Here is an 18501-nt window from a genome sequence, read left to right on the forward strand (position 1 = left end):
AATTGAAGCATATAATCAAAATATGGATTCAGATTTGACGATCAGATCCCATACACTTGATAGGTATCGAAATCTGCAGTGAAATCTAGAAAATGTAACACATTAGCGATCCTTATAACTAATTGCAGGCCTATATCCTATACTCAGCTTTCAGCAAGGCTGTCTTTCCTCCTTCTCCATATTGCCAAAGCATTAAACTTACCTTTCTCTACTGTTCGTGCAATTATATCGAGTAAAATATTGAGAAATGTGCCCAAACTGTAACTTTATTGAGTAAAATGAAAATAATTAACCAGCAGGATCGACAGCAAGGCTTCTGCAGTCATGCCTGTGTACTCCATGGGGAAATATCCACAGTGAGGAAAGCAAAATAAATCAAATTAAAAATCGAATTAAAAAAACATGGCCCTCCTCCTGCTATGCCTACAGTCCATTTAATTAATTTCCTTCTTTTTAAAAAGCAGAAAGTACACTAATTGGCAAATAAAGGCATGTTTCAGGGTAAACCGTTGCTTCTTTGGGGTTGTTGGTTTGATGTACTTTATGTGTGTTTATGCTTTAAGGCCTCAAAATTTCAAACAGGACGCGGTACCTCGATCCACTCACAAGCACTCATACGGGAGATTTTTGAATGTGTGTGTATGTGTCGTTGGTTGTTATCTCCATTTGTAGGTTTCAGAAAGTTGAATGGAGCCCTCCCAAGTCTCAAAGTATCCACCTTCATGTGTGTGTGTGTGTGTGTGTGTGTGTGTGTTGTGTGTGTGTGTGTGTGTGTGTGTGTGTGTGTGTGTGTGTGTGTGTGTGTGTGTGTGTGTGTGTGTGTGTGTGTGTGTGTGTGTGTGTGTGTGTGTGTGTGTGTGTGTGTGTGTGTGTATGTCTGAGTGTGTACACGTATGTGTGTGTGTGCATGTAAGTTGTTGCCTGCTATCTCCACATGTGGGAGGGTTTGAGGAGATGGAACAGAGACCTAAGTGATCTCAAAGTATCCACCTCGTGTGTGTGTGTGTGTGTGTGTGTGTGTGTGTGTGTGTGTGTGTGTGTGTGTGTGTGTGTGTGTGTGTGTGTGTGTGTGTGTGTGTTTCCAACTTAAAATCGGAAATTGTCTTTTAGTCCATTAAATTCTGTGCTTTTGGCCAATGGGTATACGCTATAAACGACAGTGGTCATTTGGTGCACGCACAAGGGATAGAGCTCCCAGCTCAGCTGTGTAAGGGATGTTGTGGTATTTCATATTCAGCCTCTGGCTGCATCATTTTCTGGAAGCGCAGCTGTTGTGTGTGTGTGTGTGTGTGTGTGTGTGTGTGTGTGCGCGCGCAGTAATTAAGCATAACATATAATTCTCTTTACTAACCCCCCATCCTCCCCTCACCTTTCGCTCTCTTTTTACTCCCTTCCCCCCAACTCCATCCTATCTCTCTCCCCAACCCCTCTGTCTCTCCCTGACCCCTCTTTCTCTCTCCACCACCCCCCTGTGTCTCTCCACCACCCCTCTATCTCTATCCACCATCCCTCTCTGTCTATCCCCACCCTACTCTATCTCCCCCCCACCCTACTCTCTCTCCCCACCCTACTCTCTCTCCCCCCGCACCCCTCTCTTCCTCTCACCCACCCCTTCTCTCTCTCTCTCTCTCTCTCTCTCTCTCTCACCCTTCTCTGTCTCTCCCTCCTCTCCTCTCCCCTACCTTTCCCCTCCCTCTCCCCCACCCCTCCTTCCCCTCTCCTCGATCCCCCCTCCCTCTTAGTATTCACATCACAAAGCGGCTCTGTGTTAGCCAGGAACGTAAGGTACGTTTGTGAGTTTTTTTGTTTTTTTTGTATACTGAATCGAGGCTCGTGAAAGAACCAACATTTATTTCACAAACAAATCAACCAGACAAACAAAATATATAAAAAGAGGGAGCGGAAGACAAGATGGGGAGAGAAGGGGAAGCACACAAACATAACATTGGAGAGCAGGGAGATGTGTGGGAGGGAGAGGGTATGGGGGGAGGAGGTGTGGGAAGGGGGGGGGGGGGGTGGGAGAAGTATAAAACACAAGGACACCAAGGACTTCCAGGACAGAAGTTGGTATTTCAAAAAAGTGGATTTGGGGTGAAATTAGCGGGGGTAGGAAAGATCAAGGTTTTGGATTGGAGAAGATAAGAGATTGTGGTGAACAGCTGTTTTAAAGACCTGGAGGGTGGAGTGGGATTGCAGAGAGTGAGGGAGTTTGTTCCAGAGGCGGGAGAAAAGAGGAATGAAGGAGTGAAGGTGAGCAGAGAGTCTTGATTTTGGTAGTTTAACCATAAGAGGGTTGCAGACAGATCTTGTGCGACCTGTAGGAATATTTGGGGGACAGAGCCCAGAGATAGCTGGGGGAGCAAGGCCAGAGAGGAGTCGGTAGAAGACGGAAAGACCACCAACCTGTCTGCGGTGAGTGAGTGAAAGGTCCTTGGAGTTAGCTTCATCACGGGAGACTCAATGATTCTGAAAAATAATAATGGTTAAAATGGTGTAAAAGTTATAATAATAATGGTGTAATAATAATGGTGTAAAACAATATTTTGATTTGGTTTTATTTCACCCCAAACTCACCAGATAAGTATTGTGCATCAAGTCCCACATCAGAACCATCATGTGTGAGCTGCATCACCTGAACAGGTATAAGGGCTGCATTCTGCACACATGGCACATGTCCACATGATAGGATCTAACATCTGATTATATCTTTATAAAAATCTAATCGATCTTTTTTTCAATATATATATATATATATCTTCTATCTATCTTCTATTTATCTTCCATCTATCTTCTATCTATCTCCTGTCTACTTATCTATTTTACATATATATATAATATATTGTTACATTTGTGGGGGGTAGATGATGAAATACCAAAGTGGAGGCAGGATTGTAAAGGTATAGCATGAACCGTGGACCCTCATTCTAACAACAACAATAACAACAACCGTCCATTAACCAACCATAACCGGCATAATTTCCGACAGAAGCTGAAAATTCTCGATCGACAACTAAACCCCACCTCCCAACGGATCGTAACCAACAGGTCATGCCTGAGCTTCGTCATTGGTCGAGAGGACGTGGGGTGTTTCGATGGAGCTCGGCCATTGGTCGGGATGATGTCAGAGATAGAGAAGATTCGAGCAGGAGGAAGAAGAGCCTCTCTCTCTCTCGGTCTGTTCTTTGTCTCGGGCGGTCGCTTTTGTCTTGTGTGCGCTTGTGAGGTGACGTTTCTGATCTTTGTGGAACTTTTGCAACGTTGGAGGAGGGGGTGTTGTTGGACTGTGGTGCTTTTCGGGGGAGCTGGAGGCACGTTGCGCTTGGCGGTGTAAGCGAGGAAGGGCCGTTTGACTGTTTGCTTCGCACCTCGGCATTTTCGACGCGGGGTTTCAGTGCCATTGTCAGAGCGCGCAAGTGGCTACACCGGCGGCATAGACCAACAAGCCTTCAACACATTTTGGACCAGAGCTGAGTACCGGCTGACTGAATAATTTTTTATTTTTTATTTAATCATTCCCCTGTTGTGTATTTGGGTCTGATGGAGACGTCTCAAAGTAGAATCTTAGTTTTATTTCACCTTTAATTTCATCACTTTCGTATTGCATTTATTTTCATTAAATTATTGTGGCATTTTTGTATTGGTTGTGTTGTGTTTCTTTGTTCGTGGGTTTCGGGAATCAATCCGTGTGCTTTGTTCAGGTAAGCACCTCGCCACCGTCCGTCCCATGCACGCCATAAAAAAATAACCACCAATAATTTGGCCGTTCGCCTCGGAAATTAAAGACCAAAGCAAATGTATATGGACACTTATGTTTGCATATTTCTGACCAAAACGTCTTCTTCTTCTTCAAATTAAAATAATACCCCAAAACACAGTCCATTAACTCTTAATTACGTATTGCGTACTATTGGAATATACCATTTGACCTTTTAGACTGCTGAGACCACTTAGCTTAGACCTTTGACAACCCTTTAAGTCCCCCAAGACCCTTATGACAACCAAAACACCGAAGAGCCAAAAGACCCTGAATACCCAAGACCCAAAATACCCTAAAGACCCCAAAGACCCATAACACCCTGAAGACTTAAAAGACCCCAATCACCCAAAAGAAAGGCCAAAACACCCCGAAGATCCAAAAGACCCTTAAATACCCCAAAAAAATCAAAATGCCCCAAAGACCCGTAAAGACCCAGAGGAACCAAAAGACTCTTAAAACCCAAAAGCCCCTGAAGACCCAAAATAGCCTTAAAGAGACTAAAGACCCTTAAATACCCCAAATACCCCAAATACCATGAATGACCCAGAGGATCCAAAAGTCCCTGAAGACCCAAATGACCCGGAAGACCCAAAAGACACCAAAGACCGAAAAGACCCCAAAGACCCAAAACACCCTGAATGAGCAAAATAAAATATATGACGTAAAAACTCGGCTGGAAGTCGAAGGGAGGTGGTGTATTGGGGCCACATCTGCTCTGTGAGGCTGGAAGTTCAACTGTCCCATCCAGTTTTTGATAAATTTGTATTGATTTTCCCATCCAACTCTAACTGATAATTTAAAATAAATATTAATTTGTATTCAGTTCCTTTTTATTTTTACGTGTTGGGTTCTGACTTCTGATTTGCAGTATATATTCAATCAGAGCACAAAATCTATTTGGCCGACCTGCCCCACCATCCACCATTCCATTCCCCCTCAAGCCATGATCCACCATCACCCCCATTCCTTCACTCCCTGAGAAAGTAGGCATTGTCAAAGATGCTTATCCTTGTGAAGCGACGTGTGGTGCGCCGAGCCACGCTTATTTATATATATATATATATATATATATATATATATATATAAGTTGTCAATTTACTTTACCGAGAAACCTCATCAGTCTTAACAGTTCGTGATTGTCAAAGGACAATCATAGCAAAAAAAACAAATGTTAATTCCCTTACAAACCGAACCTGTGACCCCTTATTAATGCTTCCAATTTATTTTCATGCACAATGCACATGTGAGGCGTACAAAAGAACACTCTGACAATGCTTTGTGTGAGCAGAAGCACAAAATTTCACGGGTGATGTATAATCTCAGTGTGGCTGGTTTGCACACCTACCAGAAGTAAAACATAATACGACCACAAATAATTCCGTCAATTTCCGTAAATTTGTCTGATTTCCGAATATACAGGTCTGATTTCCGAATCAGACCGTAAATTTCCAACGAAAAATTCCTTTTCATCGATTTCCTTCCCCGAGAAACCTAAGCAATCTTAACGGTTATTGACTCGTATGTGGACGTGGAGTTGAGAGGAATGCACACTTGGAGTGTGGAGGGATGTGCATTTGGAATTTGGAGGGATGTGCAGTTGGAGTTTGGAGGAATCTGCAGATAGAGTTTGGATGGATGTGCACTTGGAGTTGGGAAGGAATGCAGACTTGGAGTTGGGAGGGATGTTGACGTGGCGATGAGAGAGGGAGAGGGGACTCGGTGTCGGGAGGGGCGGAGGGATGCAGACTTGTAGTTGGGAAGGGGAGGGATGCGGACTTGAAGTTGGGAGGAGTGCAGGGATGTGTAATGGAATTTGGGAGGTTGGGGTAGGGGGGAAGGGATGCATACTTGTTTGGAGGGGGTGAGGGGGGAGGGATGCGGACTTGAAAGAGAGAGGGGTTGAGGACTTGAAGACAAATTTTACACTACGCGGAATTTCCACGGGTCCTTGCCATTACGCTGTCAAAGGACATTCCTGTCAAACTCCCGAAATATTGCACACTCATTTGGAAACTATTCCATCAAAACAGCCCGGTGGAAGCGGGTTATCTGCTAGTAGTATAATATGAGTTAAATATTATTAGGTCCTATAAAAGAACAATATATGAGTATAATATTATTATTATTATAGCGTTATAATAGAACAATACAGTATCAGAGCCTTGCTCCTATAAATAACAAGCACAAAAAGTTTTAATTAAAACAAAAGCCGCGTCGATGTTACACAATGCCTAGATGCAGCTGTGCCTATAACGTCGATGTTATAGGCACAGGACATTCCTATTGATTCGATTACTTGATGTTATTTTTCCATGCCATGACCATGCCGCGACCATGCCGCGATTTAAAAAATATATATATCGGCAATTTCCCGTGTGTAGCGACACGTGAACGAAGCTATGCTCCTCTCTCCACATTATTGTGACAACGTATAAATTAAATATTTCATCGTGACGATTGTCATCAAATGGACGAATTTTTAATATATCTCGGCATTTTCCCGTCTGTTATTTCAGGCGGTGTATGACTGACCATGCCGCGATTTAAACAAAATATATATATATCTCGGCATTTTCCCCGTCTGTTATTTCGGGCGGTGTATGACTGACCATGCCGCGATTTAAAAAAAAAAAATCTCAATGGACTTGAAGTTACAGTCCTTTGAGAATTCATTTCGTTCTATAAACGGCAACTTTCATCGGATTTTCTTCCCGTTTTTTTTCAACCGAGTCTAAAACTATGTTAGCGACTGTGAAAAATGAAATGATATATCGAATTTGATTTGAAAGAAAACTGTGTGAGAGAGCAAGACACCATGGGCCTACAAAACAGGCCTCAAAGCTATGCGAGTTAATAAAATGGTGGATATTTGTTTATATGAATCCTCTCCCAGAATGGGTGGAGCTATGGTTCCCAGAATGGGTGGAGCTTTGAGGTTTTGTCTTCTCTGCAAGAACAACAACAAGAACAAGAACAACAACAACAGCAGAGGGCACTCTATGAGCAGCGTCTGCGACGAGGCTAAAAATTAAATGATGTAACAAACCTTTCGCATCGTCCAGTACACAACTTGACCATCGGAGGAAACAGAGAGGAATCTTAGACGATCATCCATATCATTTTGCTGCCATTTCACCTGGTTGGACAATTCGGGAATGAATGAGAGAATAAACATAGAAGGAATGAAAATATTAAATGCAGTGATTAGAAGAACGGCAACAATGAAACAATAATAGAATTGATGATGTGAGCTCAGGTTGAAACCCAAAACACTTATGGTTTGCTCCATTTTATAACGTTCTGTAAATTAATGAGTGAACTCTAAAATAAAAGTGAACTTGAGTAATCGTCCATGATCTTCTCTACCCCATTTACTCTTCCCTATCCAAGCTCTCCCACTCACAGGTTACTATATGTTCTTCCCCACTTTCCCCTTGTCTGTCATCATTCATTCAGCCCTTCCCTTCATGCTCGTCAGGTACACCTGTCATCCCGTCACATTATCTTCATTCTGTAACATTACGTTCCTTCTGTCACATAACCTTCCCTGCTCTTCCATGGCTCAGACTTTGTATAAACCACCGTTTAGAGGCCATTTTACCCGCAAAGCGGGGGTTGGTCTTTTTCGGGGACCGTGGTTGTGCAAAAATAAAATTAAATAAAGCCCTGCCCAGACCTACAGGAGGCTGTGCTCCCTTGCAATCATACGACAAGCAGCCATATGCTGTGTACAAGAAAAGAAGGTTAACTCAAACTGGAATATAATAATACACGGATGAGTTTTTAAAGGGTGATCTGATATAAATTGCCTGTATATATATCACCTGTTTTTTTCAAAAGGTTCACCTTCATGAAATGTTCATAGCTCATTGTCCCCGAAATAGCAATACACCCAGAGCAGTAGGTTTCCATAAAACTTCCCAAAATCCACTGCCAGAATGGCAATTTCTAAATACTGTCGGACCCTGGTATTTGCGGGTGATAAAATGCGACCTGTTTCTCTATTCGCGGAAAAGTGTCCCGCTAATTCGCGGGGTCTTTTTCTATTCGCGGCTATGTTCCGCGAATTCGCGTTTTTTTTTTCTATTTGCTGCCGTGTTCCACAAATTCGCGGGGGTTTTCTTTCCTATTCGCGGCCGTGCTTCGTGCATTCGCGGGGTTTTTTTTCCTATTCGCGGTCGTATTCCGCAAATTTGCGGTTTTTCAGGGGCGCAAAAAAAATTTCACGAGCCGTTAGCTTCACATACGATATTTATAAAACCTTTGCAGATTATCGTCGACATTCGCAGGATTTGCTTCACCATTCGCGGATTTTGACTCTCTATTCATGGTTTGGTCCTCTCTATTCATGGATTTTCGTGACTTGGGAACCTATCCCCCCTTTTTCCATTAAAACAATGCCCCACTATTCGCGGGTTTCAATATTCGCGGATTTACATGTACCCACGAATAAGCAAGGTCCGAGGGTACAAACCTGTTGAACGTGTGGCGAGGAATGTGATGAAAAACGGACATTTAAAATGACCAATTTCATTACTCACGCCATTCAACCTGGAAAGAGGTGAAGCGCTTGGCAGGCTGTGCTTGTTCACGAACCGGGAAACGTCATATTGAAAGGAACTTCTGACTGTGCATTAGAGTGGTCTACCTTGTTGTGAAATCATAATGAAGTGATGTTAATCACCGAGTGAAAATGATCTGAACATGAATACCTGCCATACGGGGTCCCCATGGACTCCTCTTTTTGATGCGTATTGACTCGTCAGCTCATTCTGAAGAGACATCACGATCGGGAATCCATCGTAGCAACCTAGCACGGCTAGGTGAGCGAAAGTGGGGTGGATGTCGATGGAAAGGACTCCGCTCTCAATGGGAAACATTGCTTCAGGGAAAGATTGATTCTTCAAAGAGTAGAGTACGAGTATCCCATCCGACTCTCTTTTACTGTCAACTGAGGATGAGGAGGGAATGAATAAGCAGAATGAATGAAGGATTCAATATTATTTTTACCTGGGGTGTGTGGGATTGTTGAGGGTAACATGCATCAAAACTTCACATGCAAATGTGTTCCTTGATATAGGTTCCTTGATATAAAGCAATCATTGTCCTACCGACTGTGTTGTTAATTTTTGACCTCCCAGCAAAATGATGTTTGGATTACCATCCCTGACAACCATCAAATTGATTGGACTGGTAAAGGAAAGGTCATGCTAATCCCCTTAGCCTTCTGTGGAGACAACCTTGGCTCATAGAATAGCAATGTGATGGAAGGGGGAAGGTAACACACCGAGTTGTGGGAATCTGGGCAATTAATGGATATAACAAGGTGATGAAAGAACAGGAGGAAGAGAGATAGAGGAGGCGTGGTGGAAACATAACAACCTGCAAATAGATTGGGGTGGGGTAGAGGAGGGTGCATGAGAGAGAAACCATCATGGGTAATGGTGTAGGTTGACCTGACTTGGTGGTGTCCTACCAACTTGCAACCCTGAAAGCGAGGAAAGTCATTCCAAACGAAAACGAAATTTCAAATCAATCCAAACAGGAAAACATACTGTTTTTAGTGACGTCATAATCTAACATTGAAGGACACAATATCCTTGCAGGCACTTCCAGGAACCTCCAGGTAAGCTAAAACAGTACTTAGACAAAATATTATGCCATTTTACACCATCTCGGCCAATCAAATTTGCTGCTCATGCTCTTAGGGTGGTAGAATGTCAAGATTTAGCCAAAATCGCAGCTCGTACGAAATATACAGGGTGACCTGAAAGTCGTTTTACTCCAGTAAGTCGCTCCAGTAAAGCATTCGTTCTTAAACTATTTTAATATCCAGGTTTCATTGGGCAGTAATTACAATAATTAATTAATCATTTATTGTATCTGTATGTGCTCCGTCAATCTCCCTGCACTACTGAATTTGTCGCCAAGTCCTCTTAAACATGTTGTGTAGCATTTGGCGAGTCACTTGTGTGAAAGATGCCACGAGTACAACGTGCAATTCTTCAATCGCCCAATACTGGTTTGTCGCCACTTTCCCCTTGATGAAGCCCCACAAAGGGTTGTATGGAGTCGTTAGATCCGCAGAGGGAAAGGGAAAAAGGTACGAGAAATTTAGTGGGGGTAAAGGGACTTTCTGGCCACCCTGTAGATTGTGCTCGGAAACACAAATCAAGAGTTGAAAAGACCCTTTCCATGCCCTTTTTCTCAAGTGAGGTGCTATATGAACTAGTTCCCTGCCATGAATCATCCGCCAGTGCTTCAATAGTTGCTTTCACAAAAAAAAACTTCCTAATTTAGCTTTTCTTTGGATAGGTCCACCAAATCATTCTACTCAACTGAAACTTTAATCGCTTAAGTTTTATATTAGCGTTTAGTCCCATTCCCTCACATGTCACATACTGTAGCTAACTGTCAATGTAATTTGAAAAGGATGCAGCCAGTCACATCACACTCTGTAAATACCGCCATATCTGCCGTGACTCCGTTTCACTTTGCCACTCACTTTAGGATTTGTGGGTGCATATGATTTAGTGTTTTCTTATCTTAATTGTGAACTACTGAAATAAAATCATCCCGTTTGGGGGAGGGGAAGGGGGTTTGACCCCATTGTCTCCCCCCAAATCAGGCTGTGCCACACATACATACCATACCCCCATAATTTACAGGATGAAACAAAAATACCAACAAGAAAGAGCAATCAGAGATGGCAGACCCTCACCGGGACGTGTTTTTAGTGGTTTTAATGCTTTTGTTTCAACAAATATGGCTGCCATCCACGTGACCAATGACCTCATGAAAAAATTTCTCCACCAATTTATCCATAGATGACGCTCAAGAAATGTAATTTTGATCGGATTAAGTTTTGTACTTGTCGAATTATGACCTCATAATGGAGGAACCTATGGCATCATCATTAACATATGTTATTCCCCATGGAGAGTTATTTACAATGAGCGATGTCTCAATGATATGCAGCGCTTTCGGGAATATAGAGTTTTATATGTTATATTTTTGGTGCAAAGTTTTTAGGTTTTTCCAAGATGGCGCTCATACCACGTGACCTATGACGTCATAATTATCATTTAAAAATTACACAGGAGGAGGTGCACCTATGGTGAAAATGTCCTGTCGATCGGACCAACGGTTGCAGAGGAAATCATATTTATTCTGCGTGGACAAACAAACAGACAGAAAAACGGACTCAAATGCAATACCCTCTCCTCTGGCGAGGGTAACAATGGAATGCTGTCATAGTAGCATTGTATCAGTGAAATCGTAATTTCAAAGAAGGTGATGTAGCACACTTACATGAGCCATATCCAGCCACAATGAGGTCTTCATAATGCGGGTTCCTTGGCAGATTGGATACAATGCCATAGATGGAAGAGAGGAGTGATAAGAGTGGTGTCGAAACACGTGCCAGTAGGGGACGGAAATACAAGACGGGTAACAAAATAGGCATAAGTGTGTGTTTCTGTGCGTGCGTGCTTCTACATACCAGCAAAGTGCAGTGACAGCCATATTTTTCACTTTCTCATTATAGAAACTCCACAGAGGAAGAAGAGTACCGGCTGTGCCTCGAAAATCATCTGATGCATCTTCAAAGTACCTGTAATCTGTAAATAAATATTTCATACTAGTGAAGTACCCGTGCTATTCCCGGGCGAGAACACAAAATCTAAGAAAACTAGAACAACACTCTTCGACATCACGACGTCGACTGATATGCCTCCGCCCACATTATTACATCATTATACTACTTGTACCAAGTTTGATTTCAATCCATTCAGCTGCTCTCAAGTTATCACATTTTTACTCGACATGACCTCTGACCTTTGACCACCTGACCCCAAAATTGAATCGGTTCATGTTTACATCATTATACAAGAGCGTGACTCGGTGCGCTCCGCGCACCTCACCACACGTCACTTCAGAGGGATAGGCCTCTTTGACCATGTCTGCTTTCTCAGTGAATGAGGGATGGCGGGAATGGTGGGTGGGGGTTAGTGGAGGGAAATGGGGGAATGGTGGAGGGGGTATGGAACGGATGGTGATGGGGCGGACAAATAGATTTTGTGCTCTAATTGAATATGTACTGTAAATCAGAAGTCAGAAAACAACACGTATAAATAAAAAGGAACTGAACACAAATTAATATTTATTTGAAATTATCAGTTCGAGCTGGAAGGGAAGGTCAATACAAATTTATCAAAAACTGGATGGGAAAGTTGAACTTGCAGCCTCACAGAGCAGATGTGCCCCCAGTACACCACCTCCCTCAGACCTCCGGCCGGGTTTTTACGACGTATCTTTTATTTTTCAGTTACATTTTAACTTTAAAAAAAGTTTTTAAAAATCGGTGTTTTATTACAACAAATTTTATTACACCCAACGGCCTGGACACGAGAGGGTCTTCCTCCAATGGGGGAACAAATCCATGTCCTCTATTAGAAACACCACTGGGGGCGGAGTGAAGCAATTCGATTAATAAACAGGATTAAATTGATATATGTGGGGAAACTACATGCCCAGATCGCTGAGATGGGAGAGCACTGGTACAGTTTTCCAGAGGACCTGGGTTTGATTCCTGGTCTGGGCATGTAATTTTCCCACATATATCAATTTAATTATTTAATCCTGATCATTTAATCTAATAAGTAATTTTGGTTGCGTGTTTTTGCGCTTTTATCTGTTACTCTTTCATGGCCAAAATAACCACATTGAAAAGCTCGTTCAGCCAGGCAGTTGGGATGCGACTCCCTAACCTCCCACAGGTGGCGCTGGGCAGCCCCACTGCTGGTAAGTGTATGGATATGACCTGTTCTCTCGGTGAATTTTGGTTGTCCTTGTGGCTTCATAAATTTGGTTAAAGGTGGATTGGTTGCAGTCTCCACACCACCAGATGATCACATCACGTGACTTCGGTTGCAAAGCTGAAGATTAAGATCAGTCACATCATCGCCTATCCGCGTGTCCCTCACCCACTTCGGGGACTCCAATCTGTAGTTGGCAGATGCAGATCTGACATGGAGTATTTGGGGTGAGTGACGGTCGTGGTCATTTTGACATTATTCACAGGATTCGAACCGGGCAACCCGTACAGACTCCTCTCTCTCTCTCCCTATACTTAATTTCATCCATTGGGAGTAACTTGTGTTTCATTTTTGCATCCTCTATGCTGCCACAAGTGAATAAGCACAGTGTATGGCACACCGATTGTCCACATGATGTAATTTTCTCACTCTCCTCAACCCACATTCTCAGTTCATATTGTTCACGATTTCAGTTCACGATCTCAGTTCACGATTCAATTAATGTATTTTACCCTCTCTCGTATCTATTCTTAATCACATTCATTTCAGGTAAATCTCACCTTGAGCAATCTCTTCGGAGTTGTTCATGTTCACCACTCTTTCTATGATCTTCGCTGCTCTTTTGATATTGCTGAGGTCATCGCTCTTGGAGTAGGAGTAGTAGGTCATGTGGTCAGATACTGGGCTGTCATCCTTAAAAGTATATATGTTTCACAACCACACACACTCGTCGACAACAACTCTGCATACTGTACAACATGAACTTGATCGATCTTTTTGCCTGAATGATGAATCACTACTTCTTATGAGATGCTCGTGAGAGTCTATGTACAAGCCTGACAGAATGAGGAAACTAAGAACAAGTAGGTGTCCCTTGGTATAATTTTCTGAGTCCTCTGTTGGCTCTCCTTGTTATTCTTTTTGTCCGTTTATTATTATCTATTCTATAGAGTTGTGGTCTTTCCCTTCGTGTTATCAATATCATCTGTGTGTGTGTGTGTTTGCTTTCTCTACACAAGGAGAATTATCTTATTATAATTCACCAAATGTCCGTCTGTCCATCCGAAGGTACCGCAAAAACGGCTGAACCCATCGCAACGATATTTTGGATGGGTAATCCTGGGATCTCCTGGAGTAAGATAGGGAATATTGTTTTTCCAATTTCAGCTTTGGCCTCCAGCATTTTCAGGTTTGGACTCTCGCATAACGTTATTTTCCTGGGTGCCGCACAAACGGCTGCACCGATCGGCTGGACCGATCGGACTCGGTGACCTCGGACAAAGACCTTTTATAAGAAGATGGGTTGAATCCCTGCTTGAGAGAATGCCAACCCCCTCCACGCCATCACGGTCGTCTCTCCAACTCACAATCCCATGAGATATGCGGAAAGGACGACTCAAAACCAATTATCTTCTTTTTGATTCGTATATAAACATCATTACGAGTAAATAATGACCTCGGCCAAAGTTCAAACGACGTTTAATCTCTAAATGAGAGAATTTCACATAGCTATTTGGGCGGGGTATACGCTAACAGATCGCTGTCTCCATCGATCTTGCCAAGGCCTTAACACCTATCGGCTCAACATCCTTTTAACTGGTTTTTCGGTTTTTCGAAAACCGAAAAATTGGTTTTTCGAAGCTGTCCCGACCTTCACGCACATTCGGAGTTAAGTAATTGTTCACAATTGTATTTTTGTCGAAACTGTATTTATCTTACGTGTGTGTACCTAAAGTGCGTCCCTTGGAAGATTAACGGTGTTAATCTTTCATACCTGTATAGAGTGGTCGAGTATTTCGTGCCACGATATTGTTGCGGTTTTGAGTTTTGTATAATAAAGGTTCAATTTTCCCCTCATAGTTAGTCACACAAACAACATGTAGCCTCGCGATAGTGCAGTTATCTCTTAGTATTTGTGAGCATAGTCCTTTTCCTGTGTTAATTCTGCGTTGAGTAGAGTAAGGAGAATAGGTCCTCCTCCTACTTCCATTGCCTTATCCCGCCTCCATTGCCTCATGCCTCTTTGTGCTGCCTTTGGTTCTTTTGGCGCGAAATAACACGAGGCAGGCCGAGGAGGGTCGGGGCGGGACCGAATGAGGGTGGCAGAGAAGCTGACGGTAAGCACGAGCCACCAATCAGGGCTCAGAGGGTGTGGCGGCAGCACTGCGTCACATGGCGTGGTTGGAAGGTTCAAGAAGGTTCGGGGCGTATTGATATAAGCGGTTGCGCAAAGCCCCCACCAGCAATTGAGGTACGAGGACTGAGTTGGATTGAAGAGAGCGGTGCGGTGAGTTGGCAGTCAGCAGAGGACTTTGAAAGATACGAGATCGGCGAAAGACGCGCATGAACCAGGATACGCGCTCATATAAAAGTGACGCTCGGTTGAGCTTGAAGCCGAGCCTCATATAGTGCATTGAGTTACGCGAGTGATAACGGGCTGTGTAACTGCCAGCCGCACTGAGAGACGCGTACATTTCCCGCCTTCCTGCCTCATCATCATCTGCTTTTGTTCGGGAGACGCGCTACGAGGATCCTTCCACCGCCTGCTTGCCATCATCGTGGGACGTGCTTTGACCAAGGAGAGCCGGACGGGGCCGTTCCTGGATGACCAAGTCGGCGCGTTTGGCCTGAACATCATCCTGCCTGCAATTCCCCGTGTGAGTGTGAATGTACCCGAGTCTGGGTTTAGAATAAGACTGCTTAAGTTCTGCTCTGTGTCTCTGCTTCTACCGATCATTGTACATAATATTGGGAATAATAATTAAACCTGTGTTCTTCCTTCCATTCGATTGTTCTTGTGTTTTCCCTCATTGACTAAGCGAGGTACAAATAGAACCGCTCTAATCGGGGTCCAACATTAATGGTGACTGCACGGACCACGTGGTACGCAATCCGCTCGGTGCACTCAAATTACACGTGGCTCGTGCGAGGCTTGGTTCCCCGCTTCTGTGGCGGCGCGGGTATTTAGGTACGAGCGAGACTTGGTCCCGAAACCCTACCATGCATTTGCGTTTCAAGTCTCTCGTTTCAAGCCAAGTCTTTCAAGTTTCAAGTTTCAAGAGGCGTTTCAAGTCTCTCGGTTACGCCAGGCCCAGAAAGAACAAGGGGCTTAATCCCTCCCCTGGTAAGGGTAAGAAGGGTGGCGGAAAACCGTAACAATATATTGCGACCTTGTTGTTGTTCTTTAAGCTTCCTACCTGGAGGCTTTGTTTTCTCTCAGCGGTCGATTGCGGTCCTGCTACTCTCGTTCTCTCAGTTTTTTCCCAGTCTTTTCACCCCATACTTCCTTGTTTAAAATCTTAACTAAAAAAACAACAAAAAAAACACCATTTCCTTCTTTGTTCTTTTCGTTCGTTCGTTCTTCGACCACGTGTTTCACCCCCATTTCACGCCATTCCCCAGATCTGTTTTGCCCTGTACGTTTTGCTGACATCTTTTGCCCTGTTCACGTGATTCGTGGTTGTCCCTCTAGGCTCCCTCTCCCCATTGGTTTTTTTGTGAATATTAGATTGTTCTTCACGGTTCTGTTTAAATATGTTTAAACTTTCCCCTGCAGTGTTTTATTCAGTGGTGTATTACAACACGCTGTTGTTCTTCCTATTTAAAAGGCTCTTTTCAATTTCCTCTCCAACTCATTCCACTTCAAAAAAATATTCAATCTCTTATAATTCTAAATCACTACATGCTCTAAATTCAAATTCATTCCACCCCTCCTCCATCGTTCTTAAACGGATCGCTAACTTGAAAATCACAATGAACCCAATTTGTTATAAATGTTTGTCTTTCATTAATCATCCCCTTTCTGAACTCCCCCCTTGCCCCTCCCCTCCAAATCTCCCCCATTGCCCCTACCCTCCTAAACTCCCTCCTTGCCTCTCCCCTCCTAAACTCCCCCTAACCCCTCCCCTTCAAAACTCCACCACAACCACTCCCATTCAGATCTCCCCCCCCTACCATCACTCTCCAATTCTCTCCTCTCCCACCCTATTCTCAAAGCTGCCTCCTCCCGAATTCATCTCCCTTATATCTCATACCTCCACCTCACCCAACCTTCTACTTTCCTCTGCCACCCCTCAAAGAACCCCTTACTGTGCCTCATCCCATCACAATCAAACCTTTTGTCCTCATCCTTCCCTTTCTTGTAACTCTTCTGTAATCTATGACACGCTATTAACTGCTCTTCCTACCTCACCCGCTCATCCTTCATTCGCCCCTACCCCACCCCTCCCCTCTCCTGCACCCGATGCTCCCCCTCTCTCCTCATTAACGATATGGACCTCAAACATCCGGGTCTTCGCTCAAACCTGACTGATCTCTCCATTCAGGTTGCTTCTGACAATCCAGACTTGATCTGCTTAACAGAAACTTTCCTCCATCAAGATGTCTCTGATTCCTTAATATCTCTTCCTGGTTACTCCCTCCTCCGGTATGATAGACCTGAGCCTCGTCCTGGTGGTGCGGTTGCTATCTTTATCAAAATCTCTCTTCTGCACACTCCTTGCACTGCCCTCTATCCACCCCACCCCCAGGAGTACCTCTGACTAGGGCTTCCTGTCCGTTCCCACCTTTTGTTCATATGTGTTCTGTACCATCCTCCAAACCCATCCCTCCCTGTTCCCACCTTACCCAGGTCGAACCCAACTGCTCCTGGACTCTGTGTCCTTCTCTCCTGACAAGGTGGAGAAGTTTTTGTCAAACCTCGACTCTGATTCTGCAACTGGACCAGACGGCATCAGCCCACGGGTCCTAAAATCCTGCTCTGTCGCTCTATCTCACCCTCTCTCTGTTCTTTTCACACTCTTTTTTGCTCAAGGTCATCTGCCAGCATCTTGGAAATCAGCAAACATTACCGCTTTACACAAAAAATGTGCAAAAACAGATCCTTGCAATGACAGACCAATCAGCCTGCTCCCAATTATCAGCAAAGTCATGGAATCCATCATTGCTTCGGATGTCAAATCCTTCCTCTTCTCCAATGGCTTGATCTCCGATCATCAATTTGGATTCAGACCAGGTCATTCTGCTCTGGACATGTTGCTTCTGCTGTCTCAACAATGGATGGAGGTCCTCAATGCCAAACAGGAAATCAGAGCTGTCTCCCTCGACATATCACGTGCCTTCGATACGGTCTGGCACCCCGCTCTGCTCACCAAACTCTCCTCCAATGGTATTTTTACGGACCGCGGATAACATGTTGTGTTTGCCGAGCGGATGGCACCGCGGCCGTACAGTTACCCCAACTAACCCGATTCCTGAATGTTGGCCAGATCGCGCCACAGATATTCAATAGGGAAAAGACTAAGGCGACACGGGTGTGAAGAAGAAGACAAAAAGGTTGGAAATACGAATATAATTTATTTACTATTTACAGGCTCAAAAAAACCAAGGAGAAGGAAAGATAAGAAAATAATATACAGAAGATATTAGAGACACAGTGCAAATTACTAGCTTATCTAACAGGCTTAACTTATTCCCAGGGACAAGACAAAAGACAGACTACGAACACACTTACACGGGGGATGATGATAGGAATGGCAGGAGGTGGATGGCTGGAGGGAGAGGGAGGTCCAATGGGTCCTGCAGCATGATCGGCGCGTTGGGCAGCCGCCGTTCCTTCGCGGCCCTGCTCCAAACTGCCGTCCAGGCCCCAAGATGCTGTATCTGAAGCTGCTGTGTTGCTGCGTGGACGTCGCGTGCTCTCTCCAGGCTTCTTGCTGTTAACTCCTTTTTTGGTCCGACTTTGGCGAGCAAGGCGACGAATAGCAGGCTTTGTGCTTCCCTGGATATTATCTCTCTCCAACAACTCCTCACCATCGACAACCACGTTGCAACCACTGACCACTGACGACCAACACTACCACTGACGACCACTGACGACCACCGACGACCCAACTTGCTTGCTTCTTGCGCGCACGCTTTTATAATGCC

The 18501-nt window shown here is 44.1% G+C and overlaps 1 protein-coding gene and 1 long non-coding RNA gene across 2 annotated transcripts in view; one reads left to right on the forward strand and one right to left on the reverse strand.

Annotated features, from left to right (window-relative positions):
• LOC137419545 (uncharacterized) overlaps positions 1-18501 on the forward strand; it is a 221935-nt gene that overhangs the window by 79663 nt on the left and 123771 nt on the right. The window lies entirely within an intron of this gene.
• LOC137419316 (dynein axonemal intermediate chain 1-like) overlaps positions 1-18501 on the reverse strand; it is a 59757-nt gene that overhangs the window by 27704 nt on the left and 13552 nt on the right. Inside the window, exons 5-10 of the mRNA XM_078771048.1 lie at positions 13134-13218; positions 11259-11376; positions 11069-11112; positions 8470-8708; positions 6804-6893; positions 2575-2656 (exon numbers count right to left, since the gene is read on the reverse strand). Coding sequence (XP_078627174.1) covers positions 2575-2656; positions 6804-6893; positions 8470-8708; positions 11069-11112; positions 11259-11376; positions 13134-13218 — 658 coding nt within the window. The remainder of the gene's footprint in view (positions 1-2574; positions 2657-6803; positions 6894-8469; positions 8709-11068; positions 11113-11258; positions 11377-13133; positions 13219-18501) is intronic.

This window comes from Myxine glutinosa, chromosome 1, assembly GCF_964187855.1.
Source record: "Myxine glutinosa chromosome 1, kmMyxGlut1.1, whole genome shotgun sequence".
Classification (NCBI taxonomy): Eukaryota; Metazoa; Chordata; class Myxini; order Myxiniformes; family Myxinidae; genus Myxine; species Myxine glutinosa.